The following is a 23721-nucleotide window of genomic DNA, read 5'->3' on the forward strand; positions in this document are numbered from 1 at the left end:
TGAACCACCATGCCCAGCCACCAAATACTATTTTTATTCCTCCAAATTTATAATTGTATCTGATCCTATTCCTTTCTGTACTAGTTTTTATTTTTCCTGAACTTGACCTTTTTTTCTCTTTTATTATACTGCATGCATTTTTGTAAGCCTCCTCAAATATTTTATGGAAGAAGGAAGGGCAAAAATAATAAAATAGATAGATAAACCTAGACAAGTAGATACTCCATTTAATACAAAGGTAGAGATCTAAAAACAATGAGTAATATATACTGTATGATGCCATTTATATATTATACAAATACAGGCAGAGGCTGGGCACGGTGGCTCATGCCTGTAATCCCAACACTTTGGGGGGCCGAGGCAGGTGGATCACTTGAGGCCAGGAGTTCAAGACCAGCCTGAACAATATGGTGAAACCCCATCTCTACTAAAGACACAAAAATTAGTGGGGCATGGTGGCAGATGCCTGTAATCCCAGTTACTTGGGAGGCTGGGAGGCTGAGGCAGGAGAATTGCTTGAACCTGGAAGGCGGAGGTTGCAGTGAGCTGAGATTGCATCATTGCACTCCAGCCTGGGCAACAAGAGCGAAACTCTGTCTCAGAAAAAAAAAAAACAAATACAGCCAGAACCCATCTGTACTGCTATGGGGTACACACAGGGATCTTAAAACTATAAAGAAAAGCAAAGAAGAGTGTACCACAAAAATGAGAATACTGGTTAATGCTAGTTAGGAAGGGAGTGAGCAGTGGTGGGAAGGAGCACCAAAAGGTCTTTCTCTTTACCAGGATAATTGTTAAAAGGGTGCTCACTTTGTGATAATTCCTTGAACTGTTTACATGTCCTTTTACATACATGTTTTGCATTCTTTCTGGTACAAAGTATTATACTCCACAAAAGGGCTAAAATACATTTATTTATTTACTTATTTATTTATATAACCAAATGGTGAAAATAAAAATAAATACTTACAAAACACTAGGATTTCTTAAAGCTAAAAATAGGAGTTTTTTTTTTTTTTTTTTTTAACTAGAAGGAACAATGTCCAAATTCTACACATTAAGAATGTTAGAAGGATGGACTGAAGGGGATGGAAATTAAAGTATTATAGCATTAACTAAATCAATACAGTCATAAAAATAGCACATAAACAATGTTGCAAAATTCCTTTTATGACAGTGTTTATCGAGGGCCTACTCTGTGCCAGGTACTGTTCTAGGTACCAGAGACACAACAGTGAAGCAGTGCACACAACACAGAAAGTCTCTTTTCTCATGAAGTTACATCCTGGAGTGAGGAAGCAAGAGGGAAGAGGAGGCTCCTGATAGGTAGAAAGAGATGACGAGATACTATAGATGAAATAAGCATTCCAGAAGGAGGGAACGGCTTATGTAAATTGTCAAGAGTGGAAAGAGTTTGGCATATTTGAAAAGCTGAAAGGCTCTTGTGCCTGGAACACAGTGGGAAAAGGGGGAAATCTTATCAAGGGATGTAAGAATAGGCAGAGGAGAGATGATGTGGTGGTCTCTAGGGGTAGAGGTAGGATGCTTGGATTTTGAGTGAGACAGGTTTGAAGCCGGAGGTTGAAATGACCTGACTTACAATTTACAAGGTCATTCTGAAGACTTCATGGCAATAGGTTTTATGGAGGAGATAGGGCAACAGTCAGGCAGCTAAGACAGTAGTCAGAGGCAGAATGGAGGCTTGAACTGAGTCACTAGCAGTGATCATGGAAAATGTAGAGGGAGTCATGTTATGTTCTAGATGGGCAGCAGGACTGTTGATGGGTTAATGTGGAGCAGAAGGCAAAGGAAAGAATCATGTATAACTCCTAGATGATGGCTTAAGCAATTGGGTGGTTTACTGAAATGAAGAAACTGGAATAAAAGCAGGCTTGGAGGTACAAGAAACTAAAAGGTTCTACTGCAGCCATGTTAAGGATGTGGTGCTAATTAGACAAGCATGTGAAGATGTAACGTGGGCATTGGATATAAATCTGGAATTCTAAAAAGAGGTCACAGTTGGAAATACAGGCAGTCATCAGCCTGTGTATAATATTTGAAGTCTTGGAACTAAACAAAGTCACTTAAAGATAGCAAAAAAGAGAAAAAGGGCAAGTTTTAGGCACCCCACACTTAGCAACTGAGCAGAGGAAAAGGAGCTAACAAGCAAGACGAAGGAAGAGTAGGCCCAACCTTTTGCATATCAAGGAACACGTTGACAGTGACCTTTTTTTACTTTTGAGCACAGTGGGCTCAGAGCCATACACAGGGCCTTCTCCAAGAACCAAAGGAATCAATATCTTGGCCCGCCTGAAATCCACTTACAGCACACCAGCATGCCCAAGCATGATGCATTCTAGGATACGGCCATGGGAATGAAAAGCAAAGTACAATCAAATTGATGAAGTACTTAGCTCATAGTAAATTTACAGTTTTTTGGTACAATGTTTATAATAATATATTGTCCACTGAGGTCTAATTATGATGCTTTTAAAGACTCAAGTCTCAGCCATAAATATCTAGTCTCATGACATCTGGAAACAGACATTTTCTAACATTTCTTATGGCAAAGATGTGCATAAAATATCGGCATTCTTTCAAAACCTAGAAGAATACATAAAAATTTGTTCTAGGCCGGGAGTGGTGGCTCAGGCCTATAATCCCAGCACTTTGGGAGGCTGAGACGGGCAGATCACCTGAGGTCAGGAGTTCAAGACCAGCCTGGCCAACATGGCGAAACCCAGTCTCTGCTAAAAACACAAAAATTAGCCAGGCTTTGTGGCAGGCACCTGTAATCCCAGCTACTCGAGAGGCTGACGCAGGAGAATCACTTGAACCCGAGAGGCGGAGGTTGCAGTGAGCAAAGATTGCGCCATGGCACTCCAGCCTGGGCAACAAGCGCGAGACTTCCTCTCAAAAAAAAAAAGACTGTCCCTAGGTGGCTGGCAAGATGATCAAATAGGAACAGCTCCGGTCTGCAGCTCCCAAGGAGATCAATGCAGAAGGGGGGTGATGTCTGCATTTCCAACTGAGGTACCCGGCTCATCTCATTGGGACTGGTTAGACATTGGGACTGGTCAGCCCAACCATGGAGGGTGAGCCAAAGGAGGGTGGGGTGTTGCCTCACCCAGGAAGCACAAGGGGTCGGGGAACTCCCTTCCCTAGCCAAGGGAAGCCTTGAGGGACCATGCCATGAGGAATAGGGCATTCCAGCCCAAATACTATGCTTTTGCCTGTTCTTCGCAACTCACAGACCAGGAGATTCCCTTGGATGCCTACACCACCAAGGCCCTGGGTTTCAAGGGCAAAACTGGGTGGCCATTTGGGCAGACACTGAGCTAGCTAAAGGAGTTTGTTTTTCATACCCCAGTGGCGCCTGGAACGCCAGCTAGACAGAACTGTTCACTCCCCTGGAAAGGGGGCTGAAGCCAGGGAGCCAAGTGGTCTAGCTCAGTGGATCCCACCCCATGGAGCCCAGCAAGCTAAGATCCACTGGCTTGAAATTCTCGCTCCCAGCACAGCAGTCTGAAGTCCACCCGGGATGCTTGAGTCCGCCATTACTGAGGCTTGAGTAGGTGGTTTTCCCCTCATAGTGTAAACAAAGCTGCAGGGAAGTTCAGACTGGGCAGAGCCCACCACAGCACTGCAAAGCCGCTGTAGCCAGACTACCTCTCTAGATTCCTCCTCTCTGCACAGGGCATCTCTCAAAGAAAGGCAGCAGCCCCAGTCAGGGGCTTATAGATAAAATTCCCATCTCCCTGGGACAGAGCACTTGGGGGAAGGGGCGGCTGTGGGCGCAGCTTTAGCAGACTTAAATGTTCCTGCCTGCTGGCTCTATCCCCATTGAATCTGCTATCCCTATTGAATCCCCATCTGAGAAGAAAGCTACCACTGACTTTCTTCACAGAATTCGAAAAAACTACTTTAAATTTCATATGAAACCAAAAAAGAACCCATATAGCCAAGACAATCCTAAGCAAAAAGAACAAAATGGAGGTATCACGCTACCTGACTTCAAACTGTAGTACAAGGCTACAGTAACCAAACAGCCTGGTACTGGTACCAAAACAGATACAGACCAATGGAACAGAACAGAGGCCTCAGAAATAATGCCACACATCTACAACCATCTGATTTTTGACAAACCTGACAAAAACAAGCAATGGGGAAAGGATTCCCTATTAATAAATGGTGTTGGGAAAAATGGCTAGCCATATGCAGAAAACTGAAACTGGACCCTTTCCTTACACCTTGCAAAAATTAACTCAAGATGGATTAAAGACTTAAACATAAGACCTAAAACCATAATAACCCTAGAAGAAAACCTAGGCAATATCATTCAGGACATAGGCATGGGCAAAGACTTTATGACTAAAAAACCAAAAGCAATGGCAACAAAAGCCAAAATTGACAAATAGGATCTAATTAAACTAAAGAGCTTCTGCACAGCAAAAGAAACTATCATCAGAATGAACAGGCAACCTACAGAATGGGAGAAAAATTTTGCAATCTATCCACCTGACAAAGGGCTAATATCCAGAATCTACAAGGAACTTAAACAAATTTACAAGAATAAAGCAAACAACCCCAACAAAAACTAGGCAAAGGACATGAACAGACACTTCTCAAAAGAAGACATTTATGTGGCCAACAAACATATGGAAAAAAAGCTCATCATCACTCGTCATTAGAGAAATGCAAATCAAAACCACAATGAGATATCATCTCATGCCAGTTAGAATGGCAACCATTAAAAAGCCAGGTAACAACAGATGCTGGAGGGGATGTGGAGAAATAGGAACACTTTTACACTGTTGGTGGGAGTGTAAATTAGTTCCAGCATTGTGGAAGACAGTGTGGCGATTCCTCAAGGATCTAGAACAAGAAATACCATTTGATCCAGCAATCCCATTACTGGATATATACCCAAAGGATTATAAATCATTCTACTATAAAGACATATGCACACATATGCTTATTGCCGCACTATTCACAAAGACTTGGAACCAACCCAAATGCCCATCAATGATAGACTGGATAAAGAAAATGTGGCACATATACACCATGGAATACTATGCAGCCAAAAAAATAAAGGATGAGCTCACGTCCTTTGCAGGGACACTGATGAAGCTGGAAACCATCATTCTCAGCAAACTAACACGGGAACAGAAAACCAAACACCACATGTTCTCACTCATAAGTGGGAGCTGAACAATGAGAACACATGGACACAGGGCGGGGAATATCACACACCGGGGCCTGTTGGGGGTGGGGGCTAGGGGAGGGAGAGCATTAGGAGAAATACCTAATGTAGGTGATGGATTGATGGGTGCAGCAAACCACCATGGCACGTGTATACCTATATAACAAACCTGCATGTTCTGCATATGTATCCCAAAACTTAAAGTATAATTTTAAAAAAGTTCTAAAAATGTGCATCAAAGTAATGATTATTTACAGCACCCAAAAATCCAAAGTAACATGGTAGCTGCTTATAAAGAGAACCCTTTCTAAAGAGAACTGCTCATATTATGAAAATAAAGAATGCTAAAGTTATTTATAGGAACAGAGAAAACAAGTCCTTTTAGGTTTGATGTTACTACATAACTGGAAAACTATAAACTCTAAGTTTGAATTCAGTGATGACAGCAAAATTTGACTTGATTCCTTTTTTTTTTTTTTTTTTTTGAGATGGAGTTTCACCCTTGTGCCCCAGGCTGGAGTGCAATGGTGCGATCTTGGCTCACTGAAACCTTCGCCTTCTGGGTTCAAGCAATTTTCCCGTCTCAGCCTCCCAAGTAGCTGGGATTACAGGCGTCTGCCACCACGCCAGCTAATTTTTGTATTTTTAGTAGAGACGAGGTTTCACCATGTTGGCCAGGCTGGTCTCAAACTCCTGACCTTAAGTGATCTGCCCTCCTCAGCCTCCCAAAGTGCTAGGATTACAGGCGTGAGCCACCACGCCCAGCCTACTTGATTCCTTTTTTGTATTTACTAACAATTCAGGAGCTTTTAAAAATTGACCTATTACCCCAACATACTTTTTACCTCTAAACATTTGAGTTACCTCTTTAAAAGGCAGATTCCCTACATAACCATCCTTTAGTTCTGTGATATGGTTTGGATGTGTGTCCCCTCCAAATCTCATGTTGAAATGTGATCTCCAGTGTTGGAGGTGGGGCCTGGTGAGAGGTGTTTGAGTCAGGGGGGCCAATCCCTCATGAATGACTTGGTGCCCTCCCTGCGGTAATGAGTTCACCTGAGATCTGGTTGTTAAGAAAGGTCTGGGACCTCCCCAGTCTCTTGCTCCCTCCCTTCCCATGTCATATGCCAGCTCCTCCTTTGCTTCCTGCCATGTATGGAAGTTTCCTGAGGTCCTCACTAGAAGCAGATGCCAGCACTATGCTTTTCCTACAGCCTACAGAAGCATGAGTGAAATAAACCTCTTTCTAAATTACCCCATCTCAGATATTCCTTTACAGCAACGCAAAACAGACTAATACATTCCCTCTTGCCAAAACTATTTAGTAGTGTTCCATCTCCCCTCCACATACGTACACACACACACACACACACACACACACACATATGCATTGGCAAAAGGACTCCAGAGCCCTCTTTCCACCATCAGAAGCCCCCTATGTCTTCTACCTCCCAGGGTTTAATGACTCTGGCTCTTTTATGACAGTAACAGTATTGACAGGCTTCACAGGTAGAAGCTCTTCATCCTCTCACATTCCAATTTCCAAGAGATAAGGAAGTGATGTCCACATTCTGCCAGCTTCCCAATGCCACTTCAAGCCTAACCTCAAGAAAAACATTTGATGTTAAGAAAAGCAAAATCCAGCCAGGTGCGGTAGCTCGCACCTTTAATTACAGCACGTTGGGAGATGGAAGCTGGTGGATGGTTTGAGCCCAGGAGTTCAAGACTAGCCTGGGCAATATGGTGAGACCCCCCTCTCTTAAAAAAAAAAAAAAAGTAAAAAAATTTAAAGAGAAAGAAGTAAAATCTTTTACCATTGTTCTATTTTTTGGTAGCTCTGCAAACTAAAACCAAGATAATTAACAAAAGGGTCTGCATTCCTTCTAATTCCCTAAATCTGAATATCATTGTTATCACTACCAACAACAGTCATATCTTTGTGCCAGTGTATTTGTTTCATATTATTTTACTATTTGTAGAAAATTATGATAATGAGCTGCTTATTGACTACATTTCTTTTTTACTAAATAACACGTGTATTTTCACAACAATTAACCAAACTTCTTAGTTTACAAGATATTTAAACAAAATATTCTCTAGTGCTTGGCTGCACCACACATTTGTGCTGTTGAACAACTTTCCTCTTGGCTGAGATCCCCAATTACCTTCATTTTCCTTCTGCTCCGTCACAAAGATAAATGATTATGCTTACTTAGTTTAGTTGAGGGCACAGTTTCACATAGAGCATTTTTACAGACATTCATTGCCAGGAAAATATTTAAGGCAGGTTTACAAAGGCCATCAGTTCTAAACCTTTACAAGAATTATACACCTCTTGGACCTTTTCCCCTCCAAACTGTGGAAGAGACAGAGGAATTGAAGGGCAGAGTCCTTAAAAGAGTTGAGTCAACATACTTTTGGTCTTCTTTTAGAATTATTTCAATCTGTTCATCACTGTTTTTCACTTTCCTGTGTTAAATACTTTTGAGAAAAATCTCTGTCTACCATGTTCAAAATGGATTAGTGGTGCGGGGAGGGAAATGCTTTATACAAAAACCAGAACAGTGTCCTCTGTAAGCAAATAATGGAATTTCTGTGGTAATTTTGTGGTTCCAAAGTCGACTGACAATTTCTAGCTTGAAAACCACTCTTTGGAAGCAGGTGGCTCCACTGATCGAGATGAAAGATAGATTACTAGAGTAACTGATGATGGTGTGTTCAGGACCCCAGGGCTTAAAACAGTTTGAGTGAAGACAGAATATGTTACAAGATAGGGGAGCAAAGGAGGTGACATCTGACTGTAAAAGCCCTGACACAGTATCACCAAAATGAAGGGTACGTATTTTGCCATCCAAACAGTATGTTATAAACCAAGCATGGAAGAGTATCAGCAGATATTTCAACCTGGGAACTTGGCATTCTGGTCCCTATCATGCTGTCTTGGGGCAAGAATCACCTCTGGCAGTGATTAAAATGGCCAGAGGTGCTATTCCAGCTCCCTAACAGAGGTGCAGCAGTTCCATTTAATATTCTTGTCTAGTGAAACAGCAAAGGCCCCTCATGCCTATTTTTAAATGCACATTTTTAATATTCAATATAATGCTACTCTTTAACAAACTCTTTACTCCCTGCCTCTCTGATGAAGCTTCCTATGGTCTTTAAAGAGACTGTTAACCCAAGAATGGATCGCATTCTTTCTACATGAGCAGACTGGGAGACACTCCATTAAGCCTTCCAGTATTTAATAGGAAGAGCCATCTCTCACCTCTGAGGCGATGAGCCAGTTGCTCGGTGATGAGCTCAGGAGCCTCCTGGAGAATCTCCTTCAGCACGAGAGAAGAGGAAGACTCTCGGAACTCAACGTTGGCATCGCTCTGCTCAACCGGATTAATGACTTTGACAACTGCTGATTCTAAAGTTTTGTCTTCACTGTAAAGCAAATGGAGGGGAGGAAGAGAAAGGGATATGGCATGTCTTATTACTTTTTGGAATGTTCAAATCTCTGCTCTCACACAAATGGCTTCCTCTCAATGACCAAAAATATGAGGGAACTCACATGACTCAGAAGACGGGAGCCTTATTCTACGTATTTTCACATTTCATTTAAACTATTTACTTCCCCAAATTCTTAAAATACGTTCATACCTTACCAGCTTTATCCTGTGCTGCGCTCTTGGAAAATAATAGTAGCTAACACTATTGGGCTTCCACCACAGGCCAGATACTATTATAAATACTTTAGGTGTATTATCATATTTTATACTAGAAAATAACACTATAAAATGAATTCTACAGGCTGGGCGCGGTGGCTCACAACTGTAATCTCAGCACTTTGGGAGGCCGAAGCGGGCGAATCATGAGATCAGGAGTTTAAGACCAGCCTGGCCAACATGGTGAAACCTCGCCTCTACTAAAAATACAAAAAATTAGCCAGACGTGGTGGCAGCTGCCTGTAATCCCAGCTACCTGGGAGGCTGAGGCAGGAGAATCGCTTGAACCATGGAGGCTGAGGTTGCAGTGAGCCAAAACCGTGCCACTGCACTCCAGCCTGGGCAGTAGAACGAGACTCTGTCTCAGAAAAAAAAAAAAAAAAAAAAAGGAGTTCTATAAAATGTATAAAATGCACTAAAAATGACACTAGAAAATGACACTAGAAAAATCCCCATTGTATAAGTTAAAAAAAAACTGAGGCACAAAGAGGTTAAGAAATTTGTGCAATGTCACACATTTAGTGAGTAGACTAGCTGGTAGACTAGTGAGTAGACTAGCCAATAACCTGGCACCAAAGTTTGCAAATCCAGTCACCGTGGTGTAGAAAAAACACTACTGGGCCTATTTTCCGTCCACCATTATTCTTCATATGTGAGACAGAGCTGGCTTTTAGCAAAGGCAGGAAGAAAAGTTTGGGTCAATCCAACTTTATTCTTTCTGCCTGTCAAAAACAAATGAATGGCAATGAAAGAAATAAAGATTTCAATTTATTTTTGAAAAGCATTCTATTTCATAAACAATTCTAGAGCTAGAGTTCACAATCCCAGCCTCAAAATCAGTCTAAATTTTTCCATTTTAATTGGTAAAAAACTATTCCTCAGATTTTGATGACACATACTCGTTCCACAATTCACATTCCAGTAGATTGTATTTATCTGTGTCTCTTTGTATTTGCTGGTTTCAAAAAGTTAACATGGCTGGGCATTGTGGCTCACACCTGTAATCCCAGCACTTTGGGAGGTTGAGGCAGGCGGATCACCTGAGGTCAGGAGTTTGAAACCAGCCTGGCCAACATGGCGAAACCCCGTCTCTACTAAAAATACAAAAATTAGCTGGGTGTGGTGGCAGATGCCTGTAATCCTAGCTACTCAGGAGGCCGAGGCAAGAGAATCGCTTGAACCTGGGAGGTGGAGGCTGCAGTGAGCCGAGATCATGCCACTGCACTCCAGCCTGGGTGACAGAGCAAGAATCCATCTCAAAAAAAAAAAAAAAAAAAAAGAAAAAAGAAATAGTTAACACGTAAATTTAGTCAAGCATATGATTTCCTGAATACCAATAATTGAAGTCAGTCAAATAAACTACCCAGAACTTTTAGCCACGTGTCAATGATTGATAAATATTATTCAAAAAAATTTCATTTGTTTCAAACAGCATGAAGATAAAAGCAGCCACACATGGGCAGGTTATTTTCAAAACTCCTCGTAAGTAAATGAATTGCATAATAGATATCACAATACATTCATACCTAAATATGCTTCCTAAAAAGTTGAATACAAAATTATTAAACTGAAAAGGTTTTATTTCATGTACGCTAAGGTCAGTGTCCACTGGTTAAGTTTATCAACAACTTGCAAATTGCCAAACTGTGAAAAACTAACATTTTAAACTACTGAAGCGCTTAGCTGGTGAATCTTCATTCAGTAGCAGTAGAAAGCTTATCAAAAGGACATCTTCATAAAGTCCTTGATGGCAGAGAATTTGTCTTATTCCTCCTTAGGCACCTGTAGATTCTTGCATGAGTTAGCAATGCTTAAGTACTTATTGAAAGAGTCAGAAGATAAAAGTTCTAATCCCCACTCTTCTACTAACTACATGTGGTTCTTTGTTTTTGTTGTCGTTGCTTGTTCTGTTTTGTTTTTTGAGACAGGGTCTCGCTCTGTCATCTAGGCTGGAGTGCAGTGGTGTAATCACAGCTCAACCATGAGATGTAATTGCAGCCTCAACCTCCCAGGCTCAAGTGATCCTTTCACCTCAGCCTCCTGAGTAGCTGGGACCACAGGTACGTACCACGATGCCCAGCTAATTTTTTTTGTATTTTTTGTGGAGACAGGGTCTCACCATATTTCCCAGGCTGATCTCAAACTCCTGGGCTCAAGTGAACCTCCTGCCTTGGCCTCCCAAAATGCTGGAATTACAGACATGAGCCACCATGTCAAGCCTGCATGTGGTTCTTTGGACAAGTCGTTTGTGACACTGAGTTTCAAGTTTCTCGTCCGTAAAATAAAAAGTTTGAGCTACATGAATATTCAAAAAAAATCAATCCTTCTCTTGTAGTATAACATGCTATGAATGAATAAATCAATAATCAAATGACCTTCATAGCCCATCTCTACGTATTTTTCCATTTCATTACTGAGATTTCTTTCCTAAGAATCATTCAGTTTTATCTAGTGTTTAATTTCAATTTTTAATACACGTTTGGCATCAATACATAAGACTATTGTATTGCTATAAGAAAGTGTTTAAAATGGTTTAAAAACTATAATTTTAGGCCAGGTGTGATGGCTCACACCTGTAATCCCAGCACTTTGGAGGCTGAGGTGGATGGATCACTTGAGGTCAGGAGTTCAAGACCAGTCTGGCCAACATGGTGAAACCCCGTCTCTACTAAAACTACAAAAATCAGCCAGGCATGGTGGTGAGTACCTGTAATCCTAGCTACTCAGGAGGCTGAGGCAAGAGAATCGTTTGAACCTCAGAGGTGGAGGCTGCAGTGAGCCGAGATGGAGCCAATGCACGCCAGCCTGGGCGAGAGAGCGAGACTCTGTCTCAAAAAACAAAACAAAACAAAAAAACCCCTATAATTTGGTCAATTTTATAAGAACTTTACACTTAAAGATTTCATATCTGAAGTGCAAAAGTAAAAATGAAGGATTAGCATGACCCAAATTTTGCCATAACAGAAGAAAAAGATATTCCCTTTCCTCTGCATGTCCTCTGCCTTGCCGTTGTTGTTGTTGTTGTTGTTGTTGTTGTTGTTGTTGTTTTGGGATTTTGGGGTTTGTTTGTTGTTGTTTTTTTTTTTAAACAGTCTCACTCTTTTGTCCAGGCTGGAGTGCAGTGGTGTGATCTCGGCTCACTATAACCTCCGCCTCCTGGGTTCAGGCAATTCTTGTGCCTCAGCCTCCAAGTAGCTGGGATTACAGGCATGCACCGCCACCCTAGCTCATTTTCGTATTTTTAGTAGAGACAAGGTTTCACCATGTTGGTCAGGCTGGTCTCGAACTCCTGGCCTCAAGTGATCCGCCCACCTTGGCCTCCCAAAGTGCTGGGATTATAGGCATGAGCCACCATGACCAGCATGTCCTCTGCTTTTAATACATCTGCCTAAACCACAAAAATCCTGAGTAAAGTGACACTTTGCCCAGAAGAACCTTCATTGAGGGATTAAACCTCAGAGCTTCACAATGGATCTTACCTCGCCAGCACATTACTGCCAACAAGTGTTATCGATAACTTCCCTTCATCATTTAGCTGATGCAGGTTAATTTCTTCCCGGAATATGTGGAATGATTCGGAAATATTTAGCTCTTCTAAAATAAACCTTGTCTCGGTGAAGTAGTTGAATTCAGTTCTTGGTATGTTCAGCACTGGTAAACACAGAACCCCTGGTGGACTGACCTACCAAGAAAAAAGTTGACTGAATTACTGAAAATAGCAGGAGGAAAGAATACAACTACATTTTCTCCAGCCCGGGGGTAACTGGTAAAAGGAATAGGAGTCTTCTGGCCTTACTAAACCACTTGGCATTCATAATCAAATTTTCCTGAACCCAATTAACAGAGCATTATCCTCTGAGTGGCCCCTAACATTTTTTAACCTCTTGTTACCCTATTTGAAACATCTCATGCTTTATTTTATGTCTCATTTTAGACCCTGCACCATTTGTATATATAAATATATACTACATATGGTTAAAATTTAAATAAATAGATAACATTTGTGTATAAATTTAAATATATACATATATACAAATTGTGCAGGGGCTAAAATGTAAATAAATACATTTATATATAATACACATTCTCTTCTTTAAGAGTAACAAACTCACATATCTTTATAAAATTGGCAGAAAATTAGGACAATTGAGGCAGGGTGGGTGGGAACTGTGGGGACAGGGGAAGGCACATATGTTGCATCTAAATGAGATGCCTGTCACTCAGCTCCAGCCAATGGTTCACATGTAAAAATTCAGGCCCAGTATACTTAAAACTTTAAATTAACGGGCTGGGTGCGATGGTTCATGCCCATAATCCCAGCACTTTGGGAGGCCAAGGCGGGCAGATCACAAGGTCAGGAGATCGAGACCATCCTGGCTAACACGGTGAAACCCCATCTCTACTAAAAATGCAAAAAAATTAGCGAGGCATGGTGGCAGCTGCCTGTAGTCCCAGCTACTCGGGAGGCAGAGGCAGGAGAATGGTGTGAGCCTGGGAGGCGGAGCTTGCAGTGAGCCAAGATCGTGCCACTGCACTCCAGCATGGGGGACAGAGCAAGGATCTGTCTCGAAAAAAACAAAAAAACCCCACACTTTTAATTACCCAAGAGAAGCTATAAATCTAGATTTGGGGTATTATTTGTGAAATTTAATTATTACAATTCATTTTTAAAAATTCAGAACGTCAGTCGGTAGAAATTCATTTACGAGCCAGCTTCAGCCTACAGACAATCAGATTGTGATCTCTATTGATTTCTTAAATCATAAAAAACGTTTTTTGTTAACAAGTCTGTTAGAAAACAGATCTGTGGCAACCAGAGAAAACAGGAGATAGGAGAGAGGTAGAGAACTGTAGAGTCACAATAATAAATTTGTTTTTGTATGGGAATGTTAAAAATAAAGGTGCTTTAAAAATTACTATGAATGTACAGCAATAATCCTAACTATCACTGAGAGAATGTGGGGTTCAGTGACATGGAATTTGTGCATAAAGTAAATGGCCTTTACTCTCACACCATCACCAGCTTGTCACAGTTTTAACATCTTAATCATCTGTCTCCCCTTTCTAGCATTAAGAAGGCAGGGCTTTTTGCTGGTTTTGTTCAGTTATGTTTCTAGCGTATAAAACAGTCTGGCACATAGTAAACATTTAGTACATATTTGTTTAATGAAAGAAATGAATCAGTCACTGCTATAGCATACAAAGCACAAAGCCACTCCAACAAAGTGGGTTTTCTCCCTCCTGTCATGCTAATACTGAATCACAATTGCATAATAAGTGTTAACAACTTATGTATGGCAAGTTATTTTTCCTAATGAATGGAGGGTTCTATCTAACTCCTGATATTGAAACTTGAGTGAGGAAGAATCAATATGTAAATCAGGCATGTGGCCTGAGCCTCTCCTGGCAGGACTTGTTCTGAAGTTGATGTCACAAGAACTAGGGTCCAGCCCCAGTCTCTACCACGTAACTTTGAGAAAGCCAGTTTCCTCTCTGAGACTGTGTTCCCCATCTGAAAATGTGGCTCAATTACCAGAGTGAGAAGGATTTAAATGGGGTCATACGCATGAGGCAGAAAAACTCTTTGCTTATCCTACATGTTCATACTCTGAGAGGGAGTAGTTGAGTTCTTGAAAATTTAAATGGAGACACAGGCCACTAGCAGGGGGCCCAGTAAACTACGAGAAAGGCAGAGAAATATAACCAAATTCTCAGTATGAGACCTTTCAGTAATTCCACATTCATCTCCATGCTTACTGGCAAACCTCTGAAGAAGAAGAGAATCCACATGTCTTTTTATTTTTATCTAGCCATCTATCTGTCTATCTATCTATCTATCTATCTATCTATCTATGTGTTTTATCTATCACAATTACTTTTTCTACCCATTTTATTGGATGTCAAGACATTGTAGCAGGTGGTAGTGGTGGTATTGTTATTATTATATCATTTCCAATTCCGTGCTACTATCACTCTAAAAATCAGTGTGGTTTTGTCAACTCTATGTTCTCTAGATAAGTAACATTTTCTTCTAGGAGTCAAAATACCAGTTAACAAAATTAGTGTTAATATGCACGTCTTAACAGAGGCACATTTATCTCCTCATACCAATTAATCTCCCTTGTAAAGTTCAACAAATTTTAAGATAAATCTGATATAAAGCCCACATGTAGAGATCAGAATATTTTACCCAGCATTTTTAACAGCTTCAGCCCTAGAGCAGTTCTTGCCACCCACAGCTCATTCTGGAAGACTAGGCTTCGTGTGAATTTAAATCGCTTTAGACCAGCTCTGCCTACTGTCAGGGGCCAAGGATCCAAACAAAATTGCAATAAAACACATCAGATTCTGAAAAATTAAAAATTGTGTGACATTGAAAATAGCACCTAGACACTCATAACATACATTTTTAGGCTTTAAGTTAATAAAAAGCCCATTATCACGAGCTCATGAATTTTACAGATTTGAAGTTTTAAAGCAATTTGTTGAAAGGTCTTTTCCACTTCCATAGATGTATCATATGCTTCACAGAATAGAAAGAGTCTTCCTCAAGGGAGATGATCACTGAGGATGATCTCACTGTACAAAGTCAGGGCTACAAGGCAAAACCAAACAAGGACCTACAGGATGTAGATTTGACCTGTAATACCCATCACTGAAAACTCTAGCCAATGTGCTCTGCCATTCAGGTACTGTTCACACAAGTTATTCTGCACATATTTTTCTGCTCCCAAGGGCAGGACTATCAGCAAGGATGACAAAGGAAAACAGGAAATCTGATTCTTACTTTTATTAGTTCTATGAATTTCCATAAAATTAATCAACTATTATGAACATTTTAAATGTTTTATTTGAAAACATTGACCTTATTGAAATAATGTTTTATAAGGAGAGTTGGTAAGAAATAGCTAGAACAATGCCTAACATATAGTAGGTGCCCAATAAATATTTGTTGATTCATGGATGATAATACTTTATGCTCCGCAACAATATATCAGAACATTAAAAATTAAGTTAATAGGTTCCTTTGTTTAGAGAAAATGTTTATTCTTAAAAGTTACATAATAATTCAAAATATAAGGAGTATTACTCTTTTTTCCCTCACCTTGTCTAGAAAGTAAGCATATGTGAAGGTAGAAATCAGAGAATCCAAGTCACACGATTTAGGCCCAATAACCACATGGACCTTCTCCAAGCGTTTGCTTCGATTCTGAAACAAATTCAAAGAAAACATCACAATTTAACAGGTGACAGATTAATATAAACATATTTTTTAATCTTTAAAAGAAGTATGCCTTATCTATATTTATACACAATGGCAGAAAATCATACATTTATCATGAAGTTTTACATGAGAAAATAAAAATTGTACAAAGTGTTTAACACTCTGAAATATTCACTCAAACTCTAGTAAACTTTCCGGAAGAGGAAATGTGGTTTTATTAAGATTACGCATAATTTAACTTCATATGAACTGTATCTCTGAGTCGTAATTTTTTTAGTAAGTATCATTTTGTTCCAAGGTGCATAGTATTCTATATCATTTCTTTATATAAGATGTTCTTAATTTAAGAAACAAACAAAATGACCTTTTTCATATGTGTCTGGCATGCAACATAAGCAAACAGACAGAGAGTTTGGTAAGGATTTATTTTTTTCATGTCACATTTTGGGTAACAAGATAGGTTCTCTCTGTATTCTATTCTATAATCTAGTAAATGAAACTTGTAACACTTTTGTCTGTCAGAAAATAAAAATTGGTTGTTCTTAAAAAGTGTATATAGTCAGCCGGGCGTGGTGGCTCATGCCTATAATCCCAGCACTTTAGGAGCCTGAGGCAGGCGGATCATGAGGTCAGGAGATCGAGACCATCTTGGCCAATATGGTGAAACCCCATCTCTACTAAAAAATAAAAAATAAAAAAAAATTAGCCAGGTGTGGTGGCACGTGCCTGTAGTCCCAGCTACTCAGGAGGCTGAGGTAGAGGAATCACTTAAACCCAGGAGGCAGAGGTTGCAGTGAGCCGAGATTGCACCACTGCACTCCAGCCTGGTGACAGAGCAAGACTCCATCTCAAAAAATATATATATATATATTTATATAGATATATTTATATATATACATATATATATAAATATATATATATACATATATATATATATAAATATATATATATATATATATAGTCACCCCTCTGGAAGAGAAGACTTGCTATTTCATTTTCTGGTTAACTAAATAGTTATTTGAAAATTCCTTTGTGGAAGGTTGACATTCTTTTGCAACTTCCAAAGAGCCAACTGCTTCTAGTAAATGTCATAGCAAAACTATCCAATACAGATAATTGTCATATAAATTAACAACTTTATGGTATGTCAGAGATGACACACGTATATACTTTCCCCACTTTTCATCACTTGCTTTAACTTCTCATTTTAGAACTACCTAGAAAGCCAACTTAGTTGTAATACTGTTCCAAAGGCTATATAAAAGGTTAGATTGCTCATGACTATTTTAATTTAAAAAAAAGTGTTTATATGCAGAAAAAAGATGAAGTATTATTCAGTAATCTACTACATATTTTACAAATGAATCTAAAAATTTGTCAGTGTTCGTATGGAACTGCTGGTATCAGAGTCAAACGCAATAGGTTGTGGCTCAATAAATATAACAAACCAAATCTTGGAGGGGGCTAGGTTAGTCTATCATTATAGACAATGAAAGCATATCAATTTTGCAGATATAATCCAATATGTAACATTGCTAAATTAAAATACATTTTTTTTCAAAATTGAGATATTGATCCTCGGCAAAACAGCGTGATTTAAAAGTATGATATAAACTCTCTGAAGATAATTACAATCCCCTCCCTTGTCACTACCAAATCTAGTTTCCATTTCTTCCTCTCCCCGTTTCCTTCCCCTACACTCATAAATTTATAGCTGGCTCACTTGGCTAAATGCGCTTTAAGGGTTCTAGTCTAGGTCCAGTTCTCACTCTCAATGTCAGACTGCTTCCCCTGTGCAAGACAGTCAAATATTCTAGAAGCTCCTAAAGAAAGGTAGGTAAATGGAATTACAGTCTATTACAACACAAACAAACACATTAGGAAATCATATTACTGCAGAATGCTATTCTTCCAAGAAGCTCAAAGATCTAAGTAGACATTACCTCATTTCTCTTCTCAAATCTTATAAGGCAGACAGTAAGAAGATTAGCAGCACTTTTTATAGGTCAGAGGAGTCTGTGATGGACCAGGGTGGTTCCCAGAATCCCATGGCACAGTGCAGTGAGCCCTATCTCCTCTGCCCTGTATTAATGCCATAATGACTTCTCAACACTATGAGGATCTCAGCGTCCACACTATGAGAATTCAGGGAGAAGAGAGAATGAAATACAGCAAGACTTCAGACATTTGTGAGATCAAAATTACCCCCAAAGCTGACCTATTTGCTTCTTGTCTAGGCTTGATCATTCCCTGACATAGCTTTGTGTTCAACCCTCAACTTACAGGAAAGAAGACATGGGGAGTGTAGCAAGATTTGTGTGCCAATTCATTACCAAGCCCAAAACCAATTATACTTAAGGAAGAAAAGGTGCTAAATGAAGACTGCAACCCCAAAGCATGCTACACGAACTCTCACAACTCAGGAACCCTGTAAGATAATTATAAGGTTAATTTACATGGATTGAATGTAAATGAATTAATCTTTCCTTGCTGATATATCTCTCTCCATTTAAAGAGAAAAAGGTATAACAGGTAAGGACCATAGCATACCCCACTGCAAAATTTTGAGGGTTCTCCTTGGTGTCATATGCCTCTCTTTTCTTTTTCTTTTTTTCCAAGATGGAGTCTCGCTCTGTCACCCAGGCTGGAGTGTAATGGCGTGATCTTGGCTCACTGCAACCTCCGCCTCCCAGGTTCAAGCGATTCTCCTACCTCAGCCTCCTGAGTAGCTGGGATTACAGGTGCCCGCTACCACATCCAGCTAATTTTTGTATTTTTAGTAGAGACGGAGTTTCACCATGTTGGGCCAGGCTGGTCTCAAACTCCTGACCTCAGGTAATCCACCCGCCTTTGCCTCCCAAAGTACTGGGATTACAGGCGTGAGCCACTGCGCCTGGCCAACATGTCTCTCTTTTCATGGTCTCTCATTTCTCTCCTCATTTCCCTTCATCCTGTGCATCAAGTTCCTTCATGGTCATGGCCTCTTCCAATGCCATTTACCCATATTTGCCATCCCCAGGTGCATATACAGTTTCCAGGCTTCAGCACTCTCTTTCCCCCTCCATCCCCATCCATCAAAATGTACCATCTTGGTGCCCAGGCTCTCAAGGACCCACTGCTTCTCCACCAGAAACTCCAATGAAGAATATATGCCAATGAGTACTCCTGAGTTAACGAGTCACCAATGTAATATGCTCTCATTGTAAGGAGACACTCCAGAAATCATGCCATAATCCAAAAAAGATGACTGGAAAAAAAAAAAGATGACCCAGCTTAGAATGGTGGACCAGACAGAAAGGGACAGCCCAACCAGAAGGTACCTTTTGTGCCACCAGTAAGCGCTGAAAGAGATAGGCTTGGCCTCAGAATATCTCAGATGTTCCTAAGTGCCCAATTCCTACCAGTAACCACTAATAAGATAGAATTGTGAGGCAGCAAAGGGTACCCATGCTCAAACTCCTGCCTGCTTGGAGGAATAAAACATAAAATTAGTCATGTAGACTCACCCTGTACGTGAGCTCAAGCTCTTCAAATTGGAATTAAGAACCAGAGAATACAGGGCCCACTCTCGAGCTTTCCCCCACAAATGACCTTGGTTGTGCAAACAGAGCAAACACAGGGGTCAAGCCAAGGCAGAAAAGTCTGGGGACTGATTTCAGGCGTCTGGGGCAGGTAATGCGAACCATGGTTCTGGTGCACCCTGAGGGAATGGGCCCATCTGTAGGGGCAGCAAGGGAAACTGACTAGTTCACGGAACCCAAAAGAGACTCCTGACCCCAAAGACCCTCTGCACTGCTCACTGAACGTCCATGGGCTCCTTCCTATCTCACATCTCCACATATTCAGAGACTCTCAGGTGCTCAATCTTAATACTGATGTCCCTTGATACAGTTCAAATTGTGCTATGGATGATTCACAAACAGACAAATCATGCCCAAATAAAAGGAACAATAATAATAAGGATAAATGTACAGTTTCATCAATTCAATTTACTATTGTCACCCAAACAATAAAAACCTGCTTATGCCAGGCACTGTTCGAGGCTCTAAGGATATAGCAATAAACCAAATGGACAAAAATCCCATCCCTCACTGCACTTGCAATTTAGTGCATGGAGAACTGATGAGCCAAATAATCAGATAATTTAAATGGAGAAGAAATCATAAAACAGGGATGGGATATGCTGAGGCGAGGCTCACTAGAAAGTGGCATTTGATGCCCATCAATGATTGACTGGATAAAGAAAATGTGGCACATATACACCATGGAATACTATGCAGCCACAAAAAAGGATGAGTTCATGTCCTCTGCAGGGACATGGATGAAGCTGGAAATCATCATTCTCAGAAAACTAACAAAAGAACAGAAAACCAAACACCGCATGTTCTCACTCATAAGTGGGAGTTGAACAATGAGAACACATAGACAGAGGGAGGAGAACATCACACAGTGGGGCCTGTCGAGGGGTGGGGCGCTAGGGGAGGGAGAGCATTAGGAGAAATACCTAATGTAGATGACAGGTTGATGGGTGCAGCAAACCACCACGGTACGTGTATACCGATGTAACAAACCTGCATGTTCTGCACATGTATCCCAGAACTTAAAGTATAATAAAAAAAAAGAAGAAGAAGAAGAAGAAGAAAAAGAAAAAGAAAATGGCATTTGAGTAAAGGTCTGTAGGGAAGTGGGACTAAAGGGTGTCTCAAGCCAAGGGAAGAGCAGGTACCAAGGCCCTGAGGTGAGAGCAGGCATGTTCAGCAAATAATTATTGCCTAGTGTATACATTTTCCAAATGTGACTTTGTAAACTCCTAGGTTGGAGGGACTGAGTCTGCTGAGTAAATATCCATGCCCTAATATCAACCTACACAAGCACAACAAGCATCAAGGAATCCCAAAAGACAGGCAACGCTTTGCGAATGCCTAAACCCAGTGCTGCCCAAACCCAATACAAAATGGAATATGATAATGCATTGAAAGAGATACTACACTGCTTTGTCATCTAGATACACTTCCAAAATAGATGGACAGAATCTTTCCATAATCAATGTAAAAAAGAAAGTATATTGACTATCCCAGGATTCCAAATCACTTTAATGTGCTTTCAAAGTGTAATCCTATATACCACTAAAATGAGACTTCTTAACTTCTTATCTCTTTTTAAAAGCCTACAAAATGCCTACATATTCAGATTCAATGGCCCATTAAGTGAAGCTGCACTTGTTAGGCAAAAGGACTTTCAAGCCACCCAGAAGAAATGACCAGAAAGAGGGCTTCCTGGGCCCTCCTATAAGCCTAGGCCCCTCCATTTGCTCTTTCCTTCCTCCACAGGCTTAGAAGCAAGGTTGCTGCTGCCATAAACCTTTTAATAAAATGTCCCAATCTATAGGTTCTTCTTGCCCACTGCCCAGAAAAACCAATGCACCAAGAATAGCAAATATATCAGCAATGAAAGAGTTTAATCATCACAGGGCCAGCCAAGTGGGAGGTCAGGAGGTAGTTCTCAAATCTGCTTCCCCAAGAATTCAGAGGCTAGGGTGCTTGTTTGTTTGTTTGTTTGTTTTGAGACAGAGTTTCACTCTTGTTGCCCAGGCTGGAGTGCAATGGCATGATTTCGGCTCACTGCAACCTTCCGGGTTCAAGCAATTCTCCTGCCTCAGTTTCCCAGGTAGCTGGGATTACAGGTGCCCGCCACCACGCCCAGCTAATTTTTCTTTTTAGTAGAGATGGGGTTTCACCATGTTGGGCAGGCAGGTCTCGAACTCCTTACCTCAGGCAATCCACCTGCCTAGGCCTCCCAAAGTACTGGGATTACAAGCATAAGCCACCACGCCCGGCCTGAGGCCAGGGTTTTTAAGGGTACTTTAGTGGGCAGGGGCTGGAAAGCTGAAACAATTGATTGGCTGGGGATGAACTCACAGGGGTGTCTAAACTGTCTTTGCATAGCTGAGTCAGTTTCCGGGAGGGAGTCTCAGGACCAGGGGGTGTTTCTCAGCCTGCCAAAATGCTAAATCTGAAACATATCTCAAAGACCAGTTACTTAGGTTTCACAATAGTGATGTTATCTGTAGGAGTAGCTGGGGAAGTTATCGATCTTGTGACTCCCAGTTACGTAACTCTGAGGCAGTAAGCAATTAATAGGAAAACAACAGCAGTATGTCTATTCCTTAGCAAAGTTCAAGCCCTTCCCATAACTCTAATCTTGTGAATTTTTGTTAGTATGTACAAGTACAGTTTCCATTTTTGAACAAGGAGGGGATTGGTTCAAGGAAGTGACTGTTACCGCCTTAAAACAAGTATGAGCAAAAGCAGTTCAGCCTGGTAGAAGCAAGATGGAGTCAGTTGGCAGATTTCCCTTACTGTTATCATTTCTGCAAAGGTGGTTTCACAAGGAGCCCTTGCATTACAGTTATAAGATGACTTTTCAATACTCATCCTCAAATATCCCCAAATCTTTTTTCTGAAAACTTTTTTGAACATTTTTTTCAAAAATAATTAATTGAAACGAATTTTGTTTTAAAAATATTGTAGACAAAACCCACAGAAGTTGGAGATTCACTTTCCACACACACTAAAGTGGGGGCACATTTCTTAGTCCCTCATTTCTAGCCAAAAAAATGAAGAAACAAGAGAGAAATAAACCTCCTGAAACTGTGGGATGCTGTCTCCAAAGAAAGCCAGAAAGGAGGTGGCCTTTGAACCAGTGAGTCCTTTGACTACTTACTAGCTCCAAGTCAACGAGGGGGTCTTCCTCCCAGAAGACCGGCTGCAGGGTGATGTGGAAAGGGCCCAGCTCCTCCCCAGGAGACCCCAAACACCTGTGGCTGCCACGATTCTAAGTAAGAAGACTTCCAAGGATGGGGAGCAGGAGACCTAACGTGCTGCTCACAACCCTACAAGTCCCTAACTCGAACCCAGTCACAGCCTCCAAGGAGGCCAGGGTGGAGGGGAAGCAGATGGTACCATGGCCAAGTGAGCAGCACGGGCCACGGGGAGGCCTGGAGATGTCCAGAGGCGAGGCGAACGCCCCCTCCGCAGCTCTGCTGTGCAGGGATAAAGTCACATTCTTTGCTGGTTTGGTAAATAGACGAGATGCCTCTTGATACTGGCCCTGGGTTTGAGATGATTTTGAGAACTCCTGACCTTCTCCTGAATTTCTCTTTGTTCTTTGTTTCCAATACCATTCTCTCCCTCTGGGTCTCAAATGTTCTCCAGGTAATGATGTAATTATGAGAAATTTAAAATCTGTTATTTGAGAAAGAGAGGAGACAGGCATCAGTGTGAGCAAATTCAGCTATAAATTGTTCAGGCCATGTGCATTTGGGCCTCCTTCTATGTTCTCATATGTAAGAGGCAATTGTGGGTAGGCGATGGGGGAGACAAAACCCAAACCCAAAGCCTCAGTTCCCTCCAGTCAGGCTCCTTGAAGCCTGGAGCACTGGACATCAACTAATCTACTTTTTTACCTTCTCAGCTTAATCCATTCTTCCTTAGCCTGTTTGCTGCCCATCTTGAAAACAAAGTTTTCTCAAATCGAGTGACCTCAAATATCATTTATATACTTCTGGATAGAGTTTATATCTT

General features: G+C 40.9%; 1 protein-coding gene across 6 annotated transcripts in view; it reads right to left on the reverse strand.

Annotated features, from left to right (window-relative positions):
• PRUNE2 (prune homolog 2 with BCH domain) overlaps positions 1-23721 on the reverse strand; it is a 289980-nt gene that overhangs the window by 221847 nt on the left and 44412 nt on the right. For all 6 annotated transcript variants that reach the window (XM_063649607.1, XM_063649605.1, XM_054502956.2 and 3 more), the window contains exons 2-4: positions 16019-16123; positions 12393-12595; positions 8469-8632 (exon numbers count right to left, since the gene is read on the reverse strand). In XM_063649607.1, the coding sequence (XP_063505677.1) occupies positions 8469-8632; positions 12393-12595; positions 16019-16123 (472 nt within the window). The remainder of the gene's footprint in view (positions 1-8468; positions 8633-12392; positions 12596-16018; positions 16124-23721) is intronic.

Source organism: Pongo pygmaeus, chromosome 13 (genome assembly GCF_028885625.2).
Source record: "Pongo pygmaeus isolate AG05252 chromosome 13, NHGRI_mPonPyg2-v2.0_pri, whole genome shotgun sequence".
Classification (NCBI taxonomy): Eukaryota; Metazoa; Chordata; class Mammalia; order Primates; family Hominidae; genus Pongo; species Pongo pygmaeus.